The sequence below is a fragment of the Pristis pectinata genome, chromosome 12, assembly GCF_009764475.1.
Source record: "Pristis pectinata isolate sPriPec2 chromosome 12, sPriPec2.1.pri, whole genome shotgun sequence".
Lineage (NCBI taxonomy): Eukaryota > Metazoa > Chordata > Chondrichthyes > Rhinopristiformes > Pristidae > Pristis > Pristis pectinata.
The window spans coordinates 57293695-57315582 of NC_067416.1; the positions used below are offsets into that span (position 1 = coordinate 57293695).

Below are 21888 nucleotides of genomic sequence, written 5' to 3' on the forward strand. Positions count from 1 at the left end.
TACAAAGACGTACGGGTTAGGAAGTGTGGGCGTGCTATGTTGGCGCCGGAAGCGTGGCGACACTTGCAGGCTGCCCCCCGGCACATTCTGTGCAAAAGCTGCATTTCACTGTGTTTTGGTGTACATGTGACTAATAAAGGTATCATCTTATCTGCATGTCTTATTAATTCTGTGTGAAGATGTTGGTATAACAGCAGCCTGGCTTTCGGTGCTCGTAAGGGAGGGCTGATTATTTTACAACTGAAAACTTTGAAGTATGCAATGTGAAAGCGGACCTTTGGCACGCTGGAGGCTCAGTCAATGGATAGGTACATGAAGCAACTCAAAGGATAAGCGGTCACACGGGAAAGTGACAGACAAGGTAAAAGATCAGCCTTGATTTTATCGACCGGCACAAGGGCCTGAATGTCCGTTTCTTCTTTCTACTTCTGTTCTGAAACAACTAAATACATCCAGGCATCTGGAAACACACCCTCACTGATGATCGCAAGTCATTTTGTGATTGAAACACACTTAACTTATGAATTCAGGAATCTCTGCGGCACTATCTATTTACAGAAGCGGCTAGTGATTAAAAGCTCGGGCGATGGTGACTGCTTTACTCAGTGGTGGACAAACAGAACTATCTCTGGGGTAGCTGCTGCTAGGGACTCGTGGAATGGAGAGCTTGTTGCCAAGAGTGGGAGCTGGCAGGAGGGAGGTGGTGGCCTGAGGGCACTCCAGGATTTTGGAAGGGCATGTTGGGGTAATGAGCTGAGAGGACTAGTTTCCCCCTTTCAGTCAGGGCACTGGGTACAGGAGCTGGGACGTTACGTCGCAGTTGTACGGGACGTCGGTGAGGCCGCACTCGGAGCACTGTGTACGGTTTTGGTCTCCCTGACATAGGAAGGACGAAGTTAAACTGGAAAGAGTGCAGAGGTTTACGAGGATGTCGCCGGGACTCGAGGGCCTGACTTACAGGGAGAGGTTGGCCAGGCTGGGTCTTTGTTCCTTGGAGCGGAGGAGACTGAGAAATGTTTAAAGTTATGAGGGGCAGAGATCAGGTTGATGGGAACAGTCTTTTCCTCAGGGTAGGGGGGTCCAACACGAGGGGGCAGAGGTTTCGGGTGAGAGGGGAAAGGTTTAGAAGGGACCTGAGGGGCAATGTTTTCACGCAGAGGGCAGTGAGTGTGTGGAACGAGCTGCCCGAGGACGTGGGTGAGGCAGGAACAACAGGGTCATTGAAGAAGCACATTGGAGGGGCACTGAGTTAGGGGAGGAGGGGGTGGCGGATATGATTGCTCTGAGCTGGCATAGAGGCAAAGGGCTGAATGGTTTTTTCAACACGGAAACAGGCCCTTCGGCCCAACCGGTCCATGCCGACCGAGGTGCCTCCCTAAGCCAGTCCCACCTGCCCGCGTTTGGCCCCTATCCCTTGAAACCTTTCCCATCCATGGACCTGTCCAGGTTTCTCCTTGTTCAGTACCCACCTCAACCACTTCCTCGGGCAGCTCATTCCTCACACTCACCACCCTCCGTGTGGTAAAATCTAACCCCTCAGGTCCCCTTTAAATCTCTCCCCCTTCACCTTAAACCTCTACCCTGTAGCTTTAGACTCCCCTACCCTGGGGAAAGGACCGTGATCACCCTTATCGACACCCCTCCTGACTTTATCCATGGGTCCTTCCCAGTGAAGTGACGACTCACTGGCACTCCTTCCAGCCCGGGGAACTGCAGCCGGGGTTCACAGTGTGGCCTCCCCTACACACTGGGTGACTGCTTCATGGAGCCTCCACCCTCAATCCACAGGGCTAGCCCTGAGATTCCCGTTCTTTGCCACTTCAATTCCCCATCCCGCACTGACCAAACGATCCGTGACCTCCGGCACTACCGTCCTCCCACACATGAGGGTGATGACTCGGTCCTCCCAGTTGCAGGGAGGCCAGGACTCGGTCCTCCGATGAACAAGAGGTATTGTGTATTAAAGTAAGAAAGTGTTGATGAGGCTCTGTGGGGCACTGGTGAGACCTCATTTGGAATACAGCATGCACTTTTGGGCCCCTTATCTTAGAAAGGATGTACTGATGTTGGAGAGGGTTCAGAGAAGATTTACGAAGATGATTCCTGGAATGAAAGGGCTTACACACGAGGAGTGTTTGTTGGCTCTTGGACTGTATTCACTGGAGTACAGAAGAATGAGAGGGAACCTCATAGAAACATTTCAAATGTTGAAGGGACTGGACAAAGTAGATGTGGTGAAGTTGTTTCCCTTGGTGGGTGAGTCCAGGACTAGAGGGCACAGTCTTAGAATTAGAGGGCACCCATTTAGAACAGAGATGCGGAGAAATTTCTTTAGCCAGAGGGTCGTGAATTTATGGAATTTGTTGCCACCGACAGCTGTGGAGGCCCAGTCATTGGGGGTGTTTTGGGAGGAGATTGATAGGTAACTAATTAGTCAGGGTATCAAGGGATATGGGGAAAAGGCTGGGAATTGGGGCTGGATGGCAGAATAGTTTAGCTCATGGTGAAGTGGCAGAGCAGGCTCGATGGGCCGAATGGCCTACTTCTGCTCCTTTGTCTTGTGATCTTGGGACAGGAGCCGGCGGGGGCGCTGCAGGCCTGGTCCTCCCGGTGGCCGGGGCGGTGACGCGCCCGGTCCCCCCGGCCGGCGGGGGCGCTGCAGGCCTGGTCCTCCCGGTGGCCGGGGCGGTGACGCGCCCGGTCCCCCCGGCCGGCGGGGGCGCTGCAGGCCTGGTCCTCCCGGTGGCCGGGGCGGTGACGCGCCCGGTCCCCCCGGCCGGCGGGGGCGCTGCAGGCCTGGTCCTTCCCAGTGGCCGGGGCGGTGACGCGCCCGGTCCCCCCGGCCGGCGGGGGCGCTGCAGGCCTGGTCCTCCCGGTGGCCGGGGCGGTGACGCGCCCGGTCCTCCCGGCCGGCCGGGGCGCTGCAGGCCTGGTCCTTCCCAGTGGCCGGGGCGGTGACGCGCCCGGTCCTCCCGGCCGGCCGGGGCGCTGCAGGCCTGGTCCTCCCGGTGACGGGGCAGTGACGCGTCGGTCCTCCCGGCCGGCCGGGGCGCTGCAGGCCTGGTCCTCCCGGTGACGGGGCAGTGACGCGTCGGTCCTCCCGGCCGGCCGGGGCGCTGCAGGCCGCCAGCCGCTCCGCCGCGTCAGACGGCAGCTCTTCGCCGACGGGAGGGGGAGGGGAGGCGGCCGCCAGTCGGAAGCACGTTGCCGGCGGGAGAGGCTGCGCGGCGCCGGGCACCGGCGAGGGTGACGGAGGCGGCGAGCGGAGGAGCGGCTGAGGGAAGCGGGGCGGCGATGGCCGAGGTCCTGGAGAAGATCCTCAACAACCTGCTGGAGCCCGACACGGCGCTGATCCAGCAGGTGAGGCGGGGCCGGGGGCCGGGAGGGGAGGGGAGGGACGGGCCGAGCGGTCCCTCCAGCCCAACTGTCAGGCGGCGCTCGAGCCCCTTCAAACGGCCGCGCGCGCGGCGGGGGCGGGGCCGGGACAGGGGGCGGGGCCGGGGACAATGAGGGGGCGGGGCCGGGGACAATGAGGGGGCGGGGCCTGGGACGATACGGGGGAGGGGCAATGAGGGGGCGGAGCCCGGGACAATGCGGGGGAGGAGCCGGGGACAGGGGGGCGGGGAAAGTGGGGGCGGGGCCGGGGACAATGCGGGGGCGGGGCCGGGGGCAATAACAGTGAGGGGGTGGGGCCGGGGACAATGTGGGAGCAGGGCCGGGGACAATGTGGGAGCAGGGCCGGGGACAGGGGGCGGGGCCCGGGACAATGCGGGGGAGGAGCCGGGGACAGGGGGGCGGGGACAGTGGGGGCGGGGCCGGGGACAATGCGGGGGAGGGGCCGGGGAGAGGGGGCGGGGCCGGGGGCAATGACAGTGAGGGGGCGGGGTATCGTGTTGGCGTGAGACAATCAGGGGCGTGGCTTGGGTGACATACTGGGAGGGGCGGGGCATAGCGGCTTGTGATGGCAATGGACAGCGGGGCGGGGCCAGCGGGCTGCTCAGGGGCTGTGACAATCAAGGGGCGGGGCCTAGGGCCCAGGTCAATGTTGGGGAGGGGCCTGGGGGTGCAGGGGCGGGGCCTGGGGGTGCAGTGGGCAGGGCCGGGATGGAGGGGGCGGGGCCTGGGGATGCAGGGGCGGGGCCTGGGTGAGGTGGGCAGGGCCTGGGTGCAGGGGCGGGGCCTGGGGGTGCAGTGGGCAGGGCCAGGATGGAGGGGGCGGGGCCTGGGGATGCAGGGGTGGGGCCTGGGGTGCAGAGGCGGGGTCTGGGGATGCAGGGGCGGGGCCTGGGTGCAGTGGGCGGGGCAAGCAGCCTTGGGGCAGTCGGTGGGAGGCACCTGGCGCAGGTCCTGGGGGTAATTGGGAGTATATCAGTGTTTGGTGTGGGGGTGATACCACCCGCTGGTGCCAATGATTTATGACAGTGGTGGAAGATGCAAAGGCAGGGTGCAGTGGGGGGACTGAGTGACAATCGCTGAGTTCAGCTGTAAATATTCTGATTCTATCCACTTCTGGCCAGAGACAGGAAGGGTCTGGGGGCAGCTGGGATGAGAGGCAGTGATGGGGTGGACTAGCTGGGTTTATTGTTACATGAATGAAATGAAATGCAATGAAAAGCTTGCTTGCAGCAGCATCACAGGCACACAGCATCACAAAAGCAGCATTCACAAGAAAAACATCAATTATGCACAATTTTTACAAAAAAAAACAATTAGAACAAAAAAATCAAGGTCCATTATAGTGCAATGTGGTCATAGAGCAGCAATACACAGGCAGTGATCAGGGTTGTGCCGGTCGGTTCAAGAACTGAATGGTTGAAGGGAAGTCGCTATCCGTGAACCTGGTTGTGTGGGGACTTAAGGCTTCTGTACCTCCTACCCGACGGGAGCTGCAAGAAGATGGCAGGGCCCGAACGGTGGGGATCATGCAGGTGGGTGGTGCTCTGGCCACTCAAGGGGCTGTGAGGGGACCTGACAGAGGTCTTTCCTACCAGGGAGGGTGGGGAGAGAGGGATGTTGGTGGAGGGGACGAGGACCTGGAGCACAGAGTGAAGGGGATTGGGAACATTGGAGGTGAGGTGAGGAGGAAGCTTCTTCTGCAGCGGGTGGTCAGAGTCCAGAGGCACTGCCGGGGAGTTGCAGACGAGGATATGATTATACTGTTCCAACAGGAGGGAATAAAAGTCTGAACTGAGAGAATGTGCAGGGTGTGGGGAAAAGACAGGGTGACTGGATCTACCATTGAACTGGTATGGAGTTGATGGGCTGCATGCTGTAACCATGCTTGTGATTCTGTATGATAATCCACCCGACCTTTGAATTCACTGCATCATCAAATCTCTAAATCCCTGCTTCCCTCAATCACACAAATCTGTTGACCTCAGCCCCCAACATGCTGTGTTGGAGGCTCCACAGCTTCTCTGGAGCACAGTTCCAAAGGTTAACCCCCTCTGAGGGAAGAAATTCCTGCTCCTCAGTGCCTGATGAATGATCTAGGGTCTGAGGCCTGAGGAACCAGCCTCTCAGGAGGAATGGTTCGTGTGGGGAGCTGAGCACCACAGTCAGTGGTTGAGTTGAACAATGTCCATGCATTGATGGGGAAGCTGGATCGATATACACAGGAGAGAAAGGAAGGGAAGCATCTGGAGAGTTAAGAATGGCCTAAGAAATAGGAACAGCAAGAGGCCATCCGGCCCATCGAGCCTGCTCCGCCATTCAATAAGATCATGGCTGATCTGGCCGTGGTCTCAGATCCACCTACCTGCCTTTTCCCCGTAACCCTTAATTCCCCTACTCTGCAAAAATCTATCTAACTTTGTCTTAAGTATATTTAATGAGGTAGCCTCTACTGCTTCCCGGGGCAGAGAATTCCACAGATTCACTACTGTATAGGAAAGGTAGTTTCTCCCCATCTCCCTCCTAAATCTATTCTTGAGGCTATGTCCCCTAGTTCTAGGCTCACCTACCAGTGGAAACAGCCTTCCTGCCTCTATATCTATCCCTTTCATAACTGTATATGTTTCTATAAGATCCCCTCTCATTCCACTGAATTCCAGTGAGTATAGTCCCAGGTGACACAATCTCTCCTCAAAGGCTAAGCCCCTCATCTCCGGAATCAACCTGGTGAACCTCCTCTGCACCGACTCCAAAGCCAGTATATCTTTCCTCAAGTAAGGAGACCAAAACTGCACGCAGTACTTCAGGTGCGGCCTCACCAGTACCCTGTACGGTTGCAGCATAACCTCCCTGCTCTTAAATTCACTCCCTCCAGCAATGAAGGCCAACGTTCCATTTGCCTTCTTGATAACCTGTTGCAGCTGCAAACCAGCCTTTTGCAATTCATGCACAGGCTCTCCCAGCTCCCTCTGCACAACAGCATGCTGCAATCTTTCACCATTTCAATAATAATCTGACCTTCCCTTTTTCCTTCCAAAGTAGATGACCTCACATTTACCAACATTGTACTCCATCTGCCAGACCCTTGCCCACTCACTTAACCTATCTATATCTCTCTACAGACTCTCTGCATCCTCTGCACAATTTGCTTTTCCACTCAATTCAGTGTCAACAGCAAACTTAGATACGCTGCACTCGGTCCCCTCTTCCAAATCGTTAATGTATATCGTGAACAGTTGAGGGCCCAGCACCTACCCCTGCGGCACCCCGCTCACCACTGATTGCCAACCAGAGAAGCACCCGTTTATCCCAACTCTCTGCCTTCTGTTGGTTACCCAATCCTCTGTCCGCGCTCATACGTTACCCCCAACTCCACGCATCCTTATCTTATGGATCGGTCTTTTATGCAGCACCTTATTGAACGTCTTCTGGAAATCCAAGTATACGACACCCACCTGTTCCCCTCTATCCACTGCACTCATTATATTCTCAAAGAACTCCAGTAAGTTTGTCAAACAGGACCTGCCCCTCCTGAACCCATGCTGCGTCTGCTTGATGGAACCACTTCTCTCCAGATGTCTCACTATTTCTTCCTCAATGACAGCTTCAAGCATTTTCCTGACTACAGGCGATAAGCTCACTGGCCTACAGTTACACGCCTTTTGCCTACGTCCTTTTTCAAACAGCGGCGTGACATCAGCTGTCTTCCAATCCACCGGGACCTGCCCAAGGTCCAGAGAATTTTGACAAATTATCCCGTGCATCTACTATAACTTCCGCCTTTTCTTTCAGTGCCCTGGGATGCATCCCATCAGGACCAGGGGACTTGTCTACCTTTAGGCCCACTAGTTTGTTCTTTAGGCCCACTAGTTGGCATGGTTCACTGTGCTGTGGATTGTGTAAATCACTTCTTCTCCTGTCCACAGGCCACAGCTCAGCTGAAGGAGGCGTTTAAGGATCCGTCAGTGGTCCCTGCTCTCTGCACGATCCTAACCACTGCGCCAAACCCTCAGGTAAAGAGCCTGAGACTTCCTTCGGACAGAGTTAATACGGGCAAGCTTCTTCCAGGGCCAGGACGGTCAAGGATGCAGAGTTAAGGGGATTGGTAAACAAACCGGAAGGGGAAAGCAGATAAAATTCCCATAAAACAATTGACCTCAAAGGCAATGTGGGAGAGTCTTGGAAACAGATTCAATACAAAATTTTAAAATTTGTCAGTTCTGGAAAAGGAAGCAAAACAATTGCAGGACAGGAGTGGTGGGATTAAATGGGTGTCTCCCTCCCTCGCTCTCCCCTTCTCCCTCTTTGCACCCGTCTGCACCTTCACCCTCTCCTTTCTTTTCCCGTGAGCTTATTGGGATTGTGGGATGCGGCTGATGAGAGATGATTTTCGTGGGGCTGCGGGGACGTGAAGACCTTCCCATGTGCTGACCCTACTGTCGGCTCCATGTGCAGTAACCCCTTGTTGGTCCACATGTGGAACCTGCTTCAGCCCTGCACTGCTTGGTTTCCGGGGGCCTTTCACTTCACCCTCTGCTCCAGCTATCGGCAGCTCATCCTTTTCTCCCCCGCCTGCTCTAGATCCGCCAGTTTGCCGCAGTGCTCGTGAGGAGGAGAGTTGCTAAACACTGGAAGAAACTGTCAGTCGATCTTAAGGAGAAGTACGTGATTGATCTTTTAAACTTAATCCAAGTGAGAAGTGTCAGTTGCTTAACTGGCTTCTAACTGAGGGGGTTATTGCCTCTCATTGTCTGGGACCTGGAGAAAGTGATGGGCTCCACGCTCCACGGGAAGTGATATGTCGGGAGTCGGACACTGACCTTTCACCCTCTGGTACACAGGGTCAGATGTAAGGAATTACCCTGGGGAAGGTGGATTGGTTGGGGAGGGGAGGGATTCCTCTTCTGATACTGGTGACAAGCCTGCATTTAATACCTAACTATCGGTAAGCCAGTCCCATTTTGTCTGATTCAACGATTCTGTGTGTCCGACTGGAGGGAGGTAGCAGGACCTGAGGAAGTGAAAGAGTGCTCTGTCCAGTTCTGGTTGCCTCATTATAGGAAGGATGTGGAAGCGTTGGAAAGGGTGCAGAGGAGATTTACCAGGATGCTGCCGGGTTTGGAGAGTATGCATTATGAGGAGAGACTAAGGGAGTTTACTCATTGGAGAGAAGGAGGATGAGAGGAGACATGACAGAGGTGTACAAAATATTAAGAGAAATAGATAGAGTAGACAGCCAGCACCTCTTTCCCAGGGCACCAGTGCTCAATACAAGAGGGCGTGGCTTTAAAGTAATTTAAGTAAGGATGAGCCCTATTATAGAAAAGTGTACTCTTGTTTGAGTCAGTAAGCCTTGGGAGTGTATGCCAGGACAGTGTAAAGGAAGCTTCACTGTATCTAAATCATATTGTCCCTGCCCTCAGAGTACGTGATGGGATGGTGCGGAGGGAGCTTCACCCTGTGTCTGACCCCGAGAGTGCGTGATGGGACGGTGTAGAGGGAGCTTCACTCTATGTCTGACCCTGGGAGTGTGTGACGGGACGGTGGGGAGGGAGCTTCACTCTATGTCTGACCCTGGGAGTGTGTGATGGGACGGTGTAGAGGGAGCTTCACTCTATGTCTGACCCCGGGAGTGTGTGATGGGACGGTGCGGAGGGAGCTTCACCCTGCGTCTGACCCCGGGAGTGTGTGATGGGATGGTGTAGAGGGAGCTTCACCCTGTGTCTGACCCCGGGGGTGTGTGATGGGATGGTGTGGAGGGAGCTTCACCCTGTGTCTGACCCTGGGAGTGTGTGATGGGACAGTGTAGAGGGAGCTTCACTCTATGTCTGACCCTGGGAGTGTGTGACGGGACGGTGGGGAGGGAGCTTCACTCTATGTCTGACCCCGGGAGTGTGTGATGGGACGGTGCGGAGGGAGCTTCACCCTGTGTCTGACCCCGGGGGTGTGTGATGGGACTGTGTGGAGGGAGCTTCACCCTGTGTCTGACCCTGAGAGTGCCAGATGAGACGGTGCAGTGGGGGTTTTACTGCACCTAGCCAGTATTGTCCCAGCCCTGGGTGTATTTAATGGGACCGTATACTTTGCTTGTATTGAATCCTAGTTGTATGTGCTATCGGATGTTCTCTCTGTTTTCTTTCCCTCCAGTTTGAAGCCAGTGGTTTTGCAGTCTCTCCAGCAGGAACATGAGTAAGTGGTCAAATTGTTGTTGTATCCAGCCTTTGAGGGGCTTTGGGAAACCCACTTGTGAACCGTGCAGAGTGGAAGAGTGGCACTGCATTGGAATCGGTGTGGTGGTAGTGAGAACGTGAGCAGGGAGCACAGTACTGCGGCTCACTGCCGGGGACAGGATGCAGTGTCTGACAGAAAGGCTTTTTGTAACGTTGGCATCATCCACGTTTTCAATTATAGATGTACGTGCATCACGAAATAAGCATTTACGTGAAGACAATAATGTCGACGTACAATCCCGCATCCGTAACTCACAACCGGGAAAGAACTTGGGCTTTAATGAGAAGCAGAGAGGAGCTTCAGTGGGGAAGCATCTAGAGAACAGCGATCTTAACGTTTAGAATTAACATGGAAAAGGATTTTGAATGTGCCAATGTAGAACTAGTCAAGTGGAGAAAGCCTGGTCCTGCATCTAACCCCGCGAGTGTGTGATGGGACAGTGCAGAGGGAGGTAGTCCGGGTACGTCTCAGTGCGGGAGATGTGTCGGGAAGTTGAAGCCAGCACTTCCTCACGTTCACTTTGTTCCCTTTTCCAGGCACAAGGTTCGGCACTCGGTGGCCCAGCTGGCTGCAATCATCGTCAAGCACGAAACGCCAGAGAAATGGCCCCAACTACTTCAGTTTATAACTCAGTGGACCAAGAGCAGCAATCCAGGAGAGAGGCAGGTGTGTGAATGGCTGTGAGAGGTGGTGTTGTAAGAATCTGCATGGACGGTACAGATTTTGTCAGCTTAAAATGGAGCTGGTTAAGATGGCATGCTGCAAGCAAAGCTACATTTGAAACGCTGTGTAAGCGCTGCTCCTCGGCAACCCTCAGGCAGAGCCGCTGAGTCGTTCGGCCCAACTTATCTGTGCCGACCAAGGCCCACCTGAGCCAGTCCCTTTGGCCCACGCCCCTCTAAACCTTCCCCATCCACGGACCTGTCCGAGTGTCTGTTCAATGTCGTTAATGTTCCTGCCTCACCCACTTCCTCTGGCAGCTCGTTCCACACACGGACCACCCTCCAGGTGAAGAAGTTGCCCCTCAGGTCCCTTTCTTAATGAGGAAATCTTGTTGCATGCAGGGAGAATGAAGACCCTACCCTGCCAGTGAGAATGAAATCACTGAGGTAGCTGCAGGAAATGTGTGCTTCTCACCTATTATTTATCTAGGGGACAGTACCCATCGTAATTAAAACCGTGGCTTCCCTCCTACTGTGGTGGAGAGAGCTCGCATCCGCGTCTCTGCCATTTCCCGCACCTCTGCTCTCACCCCCACCCCTCCCAGACCCAACAGGGATAGGGTCCCCCTTGTCCTCACATTTCATCCCACCAGCCTACGTATCCAACACATCATTCTCTGCCACTTCCGCCATCTCCAACGGGACCCCACCACCGAGCATATCTTCCCCTCCCCACCCCTGTCTGCCTTCTGCAGGGACCACTCTCTCCGCAACCTCCTCGTTCACTCCCCCCCCCCCCCCACCCATCCCACTCCCACCCCAGGGACTTTCCACTGCCCCCAGTATAGGTGCAACACCTGACCCTTACACCACGTCCATCCAGGGACCAAAACAGTCCTTTCAGGTGAGACAGAGATTCACCTGCACCTCCCTTAATATCATCGACTGCATTCGGTGCTCCAGGTGTGGCCTCCTCTACATCGGTGAGACCAAACGCAGACCAGGTGACCATTTCGCAGAACCCCCGCGCTCCGTCCGTAACCGCGACCTGCATCTCCCCGTTGCCGGTCACTTCAACTCCCCCTCCCACACTATCACTGATATGTCAGTCCTCGGCCTCCTCCACTGCCAGGAGAATTCCAAGTGCAAGCTGGAGGAACAGCACCTCATTTTCCGTCTCGGGACCTTGCAGCCTGACGGCATGAACATTGAATTCTCCCGCTTTAAGTAACCCCCCCCACCCCCCACCAGGCCTCTTTTCTTCCTTTTCCTAGCCTCTCTCTTTTTTCTCCTCACCTATTCCTTCTTTCTTCCCTCTCCTCCCCTCCCCCCATGGAGTGCCTGCCTCCTTACCTGTGACCCATCCCCTGGTGGATCTGCTCTCCCCTCCTCCCCTGCACCTGCCCATCACTGTCTCTTACCTGCATCTACCTATCACTCCGCCTCCCCTCTTCTGTCCACCTATCACTGCTCTGCTTTTCCCTCCTGTATATTGGGCTTCCCCTTTTCCTATCTTCAGTCCTGAAGAAGGGTCCTGACCCGAAACGTTGACCGCCTGCTTTCCTCCACGGATGCTGCCTGGCCTGCTGAGTTCCTCCAGCGTCTTGTTGTTTTTTCATCTAGATGCCCACATCTGTTTCCCTAAGTTACCGGACTAGCTGACAGAGTTCTGATCCGGAGACGTGAGTCTAAATCCCACCATGGCAACTGGGGAATTTAAATTCAAGAATTAACTAAATCGGGAAGTAAAGCCATTCCAGTAACGGTGACCATAAAAAGACCGTATTGTCGTTAAAGCCCCACTTGGTTTACCACTGTCTTTCAGTGAGAGAGGTCTGCAATTTGTACCTGCTCCGGCCGACATGTTCCTCCAAGCTCATTGTACGGTTGACATTTCATTTCAGTCCAAGAGTAATTGGGGATGGATAAGGAACGTCAGCTGCATTCGAAACCTGTGCAGGAATGGATTAAAAGGGGGAAGTTATGATTCTATTTATCGTTGTCTTCAATAGAAAGGAAAAGCAGTCCCGTCCCTTTGAGAGGGATCGATACAGCTGGAGTCGAACCTCCCTTTAGGGGAGAGGTGAGTCCTGGCTGGCTCTGACCAAGAAGTGCAGAGATTGTGACTCTCATGAGCTTGCTGGTGTACTTGCTCCTTACCCACCTTTGGATTAGCCATTAGGTATAATGTTGACTCCAGTGCCCGTAAATTGCTGCTAATGTGCATTTACCTTTGGGTGGACAAATTCAAGTGGCTGTTCCCCTGCATCTGTTCCAGTTGTACAGGTGGGACTGCCAGCTGGGTAAAACCGTGTTGTCTTTGATTCCCACCAAGTAATTTGATGACATTTTGAGGCCTGATGCAGACTCTCAGTGGAATATTGCGCAGCAGGGAGCTTCAGTGCTGAAGTTTTGTGCCCTCCTCCTGCACTGATACTTTCCCTCCCTTTGACGGATTGTGGTTTCCACACGTCCCTGGAGTAGCCGGAAAGATAGCGCGGCTGGAGTGGTTCTGACTAGGGGTCAGACAGACTAAATGTGCATTCCCCTGTGTGCTGAAAGTTAAGGCGTGCTCTTAGTGAAATCAAAACGGAAAATGCTGGAAACACTCAGCAGATCAGCAAGGTCTGAGGAAGGGTCTTTGACTCTGTTTCCCTTCCCACAGATGCGGCATTTGCTACTTTTGGTTCAGACTTCCAGCATCTCCAGTTTCTTGATTTGTGTTTGTGATGTTTAAGATGATTTTTTTTTATATATAAACATGTATTAACTAAAAGCTCTACAAAAGACAACCAGTGTCAAAACACTACACCTAATAGAGAAAAGAAGAAACTAGCAGCTACACAACTACAGCAAAATAACGTGAACTGCTGGCCCGCGAAACGCACCACACAACACTTCACAGAAGAATCTCATTCTCTCCGTCCACGACACACACCATCCCCTGAGGGGTCCACCGAGCGCGGAACTCAACCAGGGTGCCCGTGGAGACCGCACGCCCCCCTCTCCGAGGACACCCACACACGGACGCGAGCCCGAAAGACGGGCAGGCAGGCGGACCGGCCAGAATCCTCGGCTGTCCCGTGGATGGCCGGCTCAGCCAGGCCCAGGAGAAGACACACCAGGAGATCCTCCGCGCGACCCACCCCGCGCACGTTTCAGATGATCAAAGAGGGTGACAGGCTAGACCGAGGGACGTTCTTCCCCTGGTGTCCAGCCCCAAAGTTAGACCCAGCTTGGTCGGGGGGGATGTCAGGCAGTGGGGGGGTTTGGACCACGTGATGGAGACAGGAGCTGTGATGGGCGGGCCAGTGACTGCTGCATCTTCTGTCTGCTCTCCTCAGGTCGGGATGCTGCTGCTGAGCACCGTTGTGGACATCAGCACCGAGTCCTTCAAGCGCCACTTCCGAGAGTTGATGCGGCTCTTCCACCAAACCCTGGAGGACCACAGCAACCCTCTCGTGGTCTTCTACACCATCCAGACGCTGACTGCTGTGGTGTCGTACATGGGGACCGACGAGATGGTGAGTGCCATCAAACTGTGGGCTAGGACCTGCACTGACCATCCAGTGAGCAGGCTCAGTCGTGGACCACGTGCACCTTGGCCGTGCCGATCCCTTGGAGACGATGGAGCCCTCCAGTTGTGTTTGTGCCTTTGTTAGCAGTGGATCCAGAGGGCCCGCAGATACTCAGTGGGCTGAATGGCCTTCTGTGCCATTACCAATTCATGGTTCGCTGAAATTCCAGCACAGAAATGGACCAACTGCCCACCTGGTCAGTGTTGACCCAATGATGCACATTGCTTATTCCTTTCCACCTCAAGAACACAGTTAGTGTCTGCCGGTGATCCACCAACTGCCCCGCCAGTGACCTGAGGTGTTGGAACTGTGACGTCCTACGTCCGTTACTGCCCAGCTCTGAGGTGGGCAGCCGACAGTGTGCGGTGAGCTGACACGTTTGCTTCTCTTCCTTCTGCAGAACATGATGCGTCCCGTGATCCCAAAGCTGTTGGTCGCCATCCAGACTCTCATCCAGCACAACCAGGTGAGGAGACCGTGGGCGAGCTCCTTGTGACCTGTGGACGTGTGAACCCCTCAGTCACCCTGCTGTCTCTTCCGACCAGTTTTGTAGCGTGCTGGAGTCATAGAGTAATCCAGCAGAGAAACAGGCCCTTCGGCCCAGATCATCCCTGCCGACCGTGCTGCCCATTTGCCCACATTTGGCCCACATCCCTCTGAATCTTTGCTCTCCGTGTACCTGTCCAAGTGTCTTTTACATGTGGTTATTTTAGCTGCCTCAAGCACTTCCTCAGCCAGCTTGTTCCACATACAGACCACCCTCTGTGTGAAAAAGTTGCCCCTCGGTCCCTTTTAAACCTTTCTCCTCCCACCTTAAACCTGTGCCCTCTGGTTCTTGGTTCCCCAACCCTGGGGAAAGGAAGAAAAAGCAGAAGTTTCAATCAAGGAGATGAACCAAGAAAATAATCAGCCTTGCGTTCTCTTTTTTTTTTACCTTGGTTATTTCAGGACATGAATCCTCCTCGTCTTGCCTGATGCTGGTGTCCTGTGAACTCACTGCCAACGTTACCCCAAATCTCCTGACGGGAGATGCTTCATCCTGACCGCATTCCACTGTCCCCAGCCCTCCCTGGCTCGGGGCCAAGGGTAGGGTTCCCTCAAGCACTCGTCTTGGCCGCACCATTGTTGGGATCAGTGGTCGGTGAGGGAGGCCCCAGTCACGGATCATCCAGCTTAGGCGACTGGCTCCATCTGAATTTGGTCACGGCTGTGAACATTTGAGGAATGTGTTGCTTCCTGGGAGGATGTGTGATGCCTTGACCTCCCTGAGGCACTAGGTATATTTTAACGTTGGGAGGGGAAGGGGAGCGCGGGGGCTCATAATTAGATGCAGCAGTTTACGTGGTTTGTTCTCCGTGGTCCTGCTCACTGGCCAGTCTGGCATGGAGTGCCCATCCCTGAAGGTGGCAGTGTTGAGCCACCTCTCCCTGAGCAGTTCATCCAGAGGCAGTAAGTTATCCCAGCTGGAGGATCCCTGCATTCCTCAGTCCCAGCCACTGCATCGCAGGTATCTGGACATCTGTTGGCTTTGTGCCGCCAGCATATATTAACGCAGCTCTCTCCCCCTCTCCCAACAGGATCAGGCCAGTGAGGCGATGGAGGTCTTCGATGAACTGATGGAGAGTGAAGTATCTATCATTGTGCCATACTTGTCACAGATCGTCCATTTCTGCCTGGAGGTCAGTGCGAGAGCCCGCTGCCCGGCAGCTGTGGATTTCTCTTGTCTCCATGCCCCTTCCCAGTCCTTCCCGTCCCACCTAGGGTTATGGTTCCATTGGCACCAGCAATGTCCAGCATCTCGCCCTTCTGCCTGGGCCGTGCAGTCTAAATTGTGGCCACGTCCTTCTCTGAGGTGAGGCACAGTGCACAGCAATGATCCCTTCAGTGTAGAAGCTGGTTTATCCTCCCTGCTAGTGGAGTGTGTGACGGGACAGCGCAGAGGGAGCTTAAATCTACTTCACTGTGCTGCCCTTCCTCCTGGGTGTGGACGAAGTACCTCTATGTCTAGTAAAGTGCATAATTAAGGAGTAACCATAACATGATACAGTTTTGTTGGAAGACTCAAAGTGTTTCGGTTTAATCTGAAACCAAGTCTTAATGAAGATTAAGACTGAACAGTGGTCCAGCTATGGCAAACGGCAACTTAAAGGTAGTATTAGGTCAAAGTAAATAAGAGAACCAAGGAATTGATTCACGTTGAGAAAGTGTATTAGGAGAGTCATTGATTGAGAAATGTAAAAAGCAGACCGTAAGAGCTTTTACGGGCGTATAAAAGTGAAAAGATTAGCTGAAGTTAATGTGGGTCTCTCACAGACTGCGACAGGAGAAAATCTATAGGAAATTAAACAATGTTTTTGTATCTTCCTTCACGGACTCTGAACTGCACCCCCCCCCCCCCCCGGAAATGGTGGAGATGAACAGATTGAGACTGAGAGAGGAGCTGAATGAGATTAGCGTAGGATAGCTGAAATTAATGGGACTGACGGCCAGCAAGTCCCCAGGACCTGATGTTGTGCATCCCAAGGTTCAGAAAGAGGCGGGGACAACAGTAGTGGAAGCACTGGTCGTCGTGTTCCAAAATTCCATAGGTTTTCCTGGGATTGCAAAATGCATTCCCACTAATGAAGCAAGGGAGGAGAGAGAAATGGGGGTGCTTCAGGTCACTTAGCCTGGCGTCAGCGGTCGGGAAACTGGCAGAATCGACAAAGTGGTGATGGGGTTGGGCAGAGCCGATGTGGATTTAGATAACATAAGATTTCTTTATTAGTCACGTGCACATCGAAACACACAGTGAAATGCATCTTTTGCGTAGAGTGTGCTGGTGGCAGCCCGCAAGTGTCGCCACGCTTCCGGCGCGCCCACAACTTCCTAACCCGTACGTCTTTGGAATGTGGGAGGAAACCGGAGCACCCGGAGGAAACCCACGCAGACACGGGGAGAACGCACAAACTCCTTACAGACGTGGTGGGAATTGAACCTGGGTCGCTGGCGCTGTAAAGTGTTACACTGACTGCTACACTACCGTGCCTGTTGTCTAACACATCTGTGAAGAGGTTTTGGGGTTATAACTAGCACGATAAGTAAGAGGGAAGCAGGGGATGTGGACTCAGAAGGATTTGGATAAGAGGAAATAGAACAAAATCTGAGCACCTGAGACTGGATAATAAGCTTGTAGTACCTCGATGCACTGTGCAATGAATTGATCTGTGGGGACGGTATGCCAGACAGGTTTTTCACTGGACCTCGGTAGACGTGACAATAATAAACCAATTCCAATTCTGAGGATACCGTTCTTTTCTGCTCCACTAGATTGCAGCTAACCCGGCTCTGGGGGACAACCTCCGCGTAAAGGCCCTGTCGTGTGTGAGCTTCCTGATCAAACTGAAAGGAAAGGTGAGAGGGACTTCGGATAAAAATTACCCGCAGAATCGGCAATGCAGCAGGTCAGATGTTGGTCCTTGGATCATCAGGATCTGGGATCTGGTCATGGAAAGGACAGAGGTCAGGGCTGGGGCACTGGGTCAGACCCTGACCTTTCACCCCCTGGGATCTGACCCTATCCTAGTCCCGGGGCAGAGGTCAGGGCTGGGGCACTGGGTTAGACCCTAACCTTTCACCCTCTGGGATCTGACCCTATCCCAGTCCCGGGGCAGAGGTCAGGGCTGGGGCACTGGGTTAGACCCTAACCTTTCACCCTCTGGGATCTGACCCTATCCCAGTCCCGGGGCAGAGGTCAGGAACTGGGGCACTGGGTCAGACCCTGACCTTTCACCTTCTCAGCTGCGTCTGGGGCAGTGTGATTGGCTGGCTACTCGTGTGCTGGAAACCAGGATGGTGTGATGCAGCCAAAAGCCCAGTTGTTGCTCAGAGCTCAGAACAGGCTCAGTTAATAAAGTCCAAACGAGCCTCTCGCAGGGCCGTGCAAACCCAAGTGCAAATAAATCTTGTCCTTCAGAGTCCCTTCTAATAACCTATATAAGGCTCACCGGCTCCCTTATTAGAAGGGATTCTGAGCTCCCTCACTGCCCTTCTTAAGTAAGGTCACAACATTAGCTCACCTCCAGTCTTCCGGTACCTTGAACATTGTCAAGGAAGACACAAAACACTCTGCCAGGGCTCCAACAATCTCCTCTGTTGCTATCCACAGCATCCTAGGGTACACTTGGGCAGGCCCCGGGGGTTTATCCACCCTTATGGATTTCAGGACCTCCAGCATCTCCTCCTTGCTCCAGGATATCTCTGTTGCCTCCCCTGAACTCACCGCTTCCATCTCCTCCACGGTAAAAGCAGACGAGAAGTATCCATTTACGACCTCGCCCCTATCCCGTGGCTCCACACTCACTCTCTCCCGAGTTACCCTTTTGCTCTTAATATAGAATCTTAACAGTACTCCTGCATCCCTTGTACTCCTCAAAGGACTCGCTTGGTCCCAGCCGCCTATCCCAGACAAGTGCCTCAGTCTTCCTGACTGACCGGACCCACAGTATCCCTCGTCAACCAATTTGTTTCCCCCAATCGTGCTAGCCTTGCCCTTCACTCTAACAGGAACATGCTGGCCCCAAACTCTCCCCCTCTCACTTTCAAAAGCCGCCCACTTGCCAGGTGTCGCTCTACCTGCAAACAACCTCTCGAAATCAACTTCCGTATCATCGAAATTAGCCGTGTCCCGATTTCGGACTTTATCTTGAGGACAAGTCCTATCTTTCAAATGTTTTAAAACGGATGGGGTTAAGGTCACTAGTCCCAAAGTGGTCCCCACTGACATGTCGACCACTTGCCCAGAATCATTTAGAAACATAAAAACGTAGAAAACCTACAGCACAATTCAGGCCCTTCGGCCCACAAAGCTGTGCCAAACATGTCCCTACCCTAGAAATTACTAGGCTTACCCATAGCCCTCTATTTTACTCAGCTCCATGTACCTATCCAACAGTCTCTTGAAAGACCCTATCGTATCCGCCTCCACCACCGTTGCCGGCAGCCCATTCCACGCCCTCACCACTCTCTGAGTAAAAAACTCACCCCTGACATCTCCCCTGTACCTGCTCCCCAGCACCTTAAACCTGTGTCCTCTTGTGGCCACCATTTCAGCCCTGGGGAAAAGCCTCTGACTATCTACCTGATCAATACCTCTCATCATCTTATACACCTCTATCAGGTCCCCCCTCATCCTCCGTCGCTCCAAGGAGAAAAGGCCGAGTTCCCTCAACCTGCTTTCATAAGGCATGCTCCGCATTCCAGGCAGTATCCTTGTAAATCTCCTCTGCACCCTCTCTATGGCTTCCACATCCTTCCTGTAGTGAGGCGACCAGAACTGAGCACAGTACTCCAAGTGGGGTCTGACCAGGGTCCTGTATAGCTGCAACATTACCTCTTGACTTCTAAATTCAATTTTCTCAGAGGAGGTCGAGTGTACCCCCTCCCTAGTAGGGCCATCTGCACATCACCTCAGAAAACCTTCCTGGATTCTGCCCCATCATTGAAGAGACTGTTGGATCGGTACATGGAGCTGAGTAAAATAGAGGGCTATGGGTAAGCCTAGTAATTTCTAGGGTAGGGACATGTTCAGCACAGCTTTGTGGGCCGAAGGGCATGAATTGTGCTGTAGGTTTCCTATGTTCCGTCAGATTCCCCAGCACTGTGGTAGTCCCAGTCAATATCAGGAAAGTTAACATCCCCTGCTATTACTCCTACACCTATCTGAGATTGTTACGTATTTGCCCCTCTAATTCCCAATGACTATTGTGGGGCTGATAGTACAATCCCATCAAAGTAGTCACCTGCTTTTTGTTTGTGAGTTCTGTGGCCTCACTGGACGATCCCCAGGAATATCCTCTCTAAGCACTGCCGTGATGTTCTCCCTAATCAGTGGTACAGCTCCCCCTCCTCTCCTGCCCCCACCTCTGCCACACTGCAGGCATTAATACCCCGGAACATTGAGCTGTCTGCCCATCCCTTGACCACGTTCCTATTCCAGCTGTAATGTGCCGATCCATGCCCTGAATTCATCCGCCTTATCCGTCAGACTTGCTGCGTTAAAGTAACTCAGAGCTTCCTCGCTCCCTGCCTGTCCTGCCAAATGGACTTGCGCGCTTTAACTTCTATACTTGCTTCTACTTTCTCATCTGTTGCACTTTGGGTCGCACCCCATTGCCAGACCAGTTTAAATCTCCCCGCCCCTCCAGTTCAGGTGCAACCTGTCCCTCTGGTCCAGGAGACCTCTGTCCCAGGGAAGATCCCAATGGTGCAAGTAGCTGAAGCCCTCCCACCTGCACCGGCACTTCAGTTGGCCTCTCCTCCTCTTCCTACCCTCACTAACACGTGGCACAGGGGGTAATACTGAGATTACAACCCCAGATTTCCTGCGTTTTAGCGGTCTGCCTAACTCCCTGTAGGAGAGAACCTCACCTGTTTTTCTACCATGTCATTGGTGCCAATCTAGAGAACGACTTCTGGCTGCTCTCCCTCCCCTCTCAGAATGTCCTGCACTGGCTCAGAGACGTCCTTGATCCAGGAGGCAGCACACCATCCTGGATCCTCGCTCGTGGCCACAGGAATGCCCATGCGTGGCTCTGACCTGGTGTCCCCTCTCATGACTACTCGCCTGGTCCTTGACCTTCCCTGCTCTGCGGCAGAGCCAGTCGTGGCACCGCTGATCCAGCTGCTGCTGTTGTTTTCCCCTGAGAGGCTGCTCCCCCAACGGTATGGTACACGGAGGGGAACAGCCACATCTCTCTGGCTGAACCCACAGTGTGACCACCTCCCTGAGAGTCCCGTCTGCCTCCTGTCGGCTCCTCGGTGAGTCCAGCTGCCCCTCCAACCGATCCACGTGGTCTGAGAGGAGCTGCAGCTGTAGTTGTCATGGACACTTGAACTCTCCCTGATCTCACAGACCTCTCCATTACTGAAGTTAGGACCGGGTTAAAAGAAAGAAAGAGGAAAGACCTTGAGTTACTGAACCTTGTCTCCTCGCCGAAGCCCCTGCACTTGGACCTCGAGCACAGCGGCTCTTCCTGGGCTCGATGTTTGCAAACACTCCCATTCAGCAGCCAAGGGCAGGTTACCACGTTAAACTGGGTCTGTATTTGCTCCCACCCAACAGGCGATCATGAAACAGAAGCTTCTGCCCAGTATTCTGAATGTGCTCTACCCCATCATGTGCACTGCCCCACCAGAGGGCGAAATGGATCCAGAGGACCTGGACCTGGACGATGACATTGAGGAGGAGGTAGAAGCTCAGACCCCAAAACACTTCTCGGCACAGGTAGGTGGGGCGGCTGGGTCAAAGGGGGGGACGGAGGGGGCATCTCACTGGAGGAGGGAGGCATTGTCAAATGGAGGGGTCCAAGGAGGGGAGGGGAAGGGTTCCGGGGAGAGGAGGGTTCCGGGGAGGGGATGGGACGGGTCCGGGGAGAGGAGAGGAGGGGAGGGGACGGGACTGGGGCGGGGAGGGTTCTGGAGAGGGGACAGGTCCGGGGAGGGGACGAACTGAAGGGTGTAGTTCATAAAAGGATTGCAATACCTTTGGAGGCGTTTCTTGACATTGAACTTGGTCCAGATGAAACCGGCGATCTTCATTCCCCTTGACTGTAACTGACACACGTTGCCCATCACAATGAGTGACACAGAAGCAACTGTCGGACGAACCTGTGTCTCTGGTGCCTTGAAGCAGATTGTCTGAAGGAAGGCACTGCCTGCTGGGTGGGACATTCACCAGCCCTTCGCCTCTGGTTTCTCCCTGAGCTGGTGTTTGCAGTACATTCCCCATTCGGTTTCTCCTCTCCTGTAACCACAAATATCGGAACCGTCCCAGCAAGGTGTCCTGGGGAACGGGCTGGGCTGGGAGGGTGCTCCAGAGCTGGCTATGGTTTGAAACGTCTCTCTTCTCTCTCCAAGGTGATCGACATGCTGGCTCTGCACTTGCCTCCAGAGAAGCTTTTCTCCCAGCTGGTGAGTTGCAACCTGCCCGTGACAGGTCGGGAAAGGGCGGCTCAGCCTGGGCACTGAGTGGTGCGGATGACGGT

At 54.1% G+C, this 21888-nt stretch overlaps 1 protein-coding gene across 1 annotated transcript in view; it reads left to right on the forward strand.

Annotated features, from left to right (window-relative positions):
* Positions 1 to 3145: 3145 nt before the first annotated feature.
* ipo4 (importin 4) overlaps positions 3146 to 21888 on the forward strand; it is a 54302-nt gene continuing 35559 nt past the window's right edge. The window contains exons 1-11 of the mRNA XM_052027890.1: positions 3146 to 3360; positions 7320 to 7406; positions 7975 to 8054; positions 9541 to 9582; positions 10161 to 10290; positions 13631 to 13810; positions 14265 to 14330; positions 15442 to 15543; positions 17174 to 17257; positions 20967 to 21128; positions 21761 to 21814. Coding sequence (XP_051883850.1) covers positions 3295 to 3360; positions 7320 to 7406; positions 7975 to 8054; positions 9541 to 9582; positions 10161 to 10290; positions 13631 to 13810; positions 14265 to 14330; positions 15442 to 15543; positions 17174 to 17257; positions 20967 to 21128; positions 21761 to 21814 — 1053 coding nt within the window. The 5' untranslated portion in view covers positions 3146 to 3294. The remainder of the gene's footprint in view (positions 3361 to 7319; positions 7407 to 7974; positions 8055 to 9540; positions 9583 to 10160; positions 10291 to 13630; positions 13811 to 14264; positions 14331 to 15441; positions 15544 to 17173; positions 17258 to 20966; positions 21129 to 21760; positions 21815 to 21888) is intronic.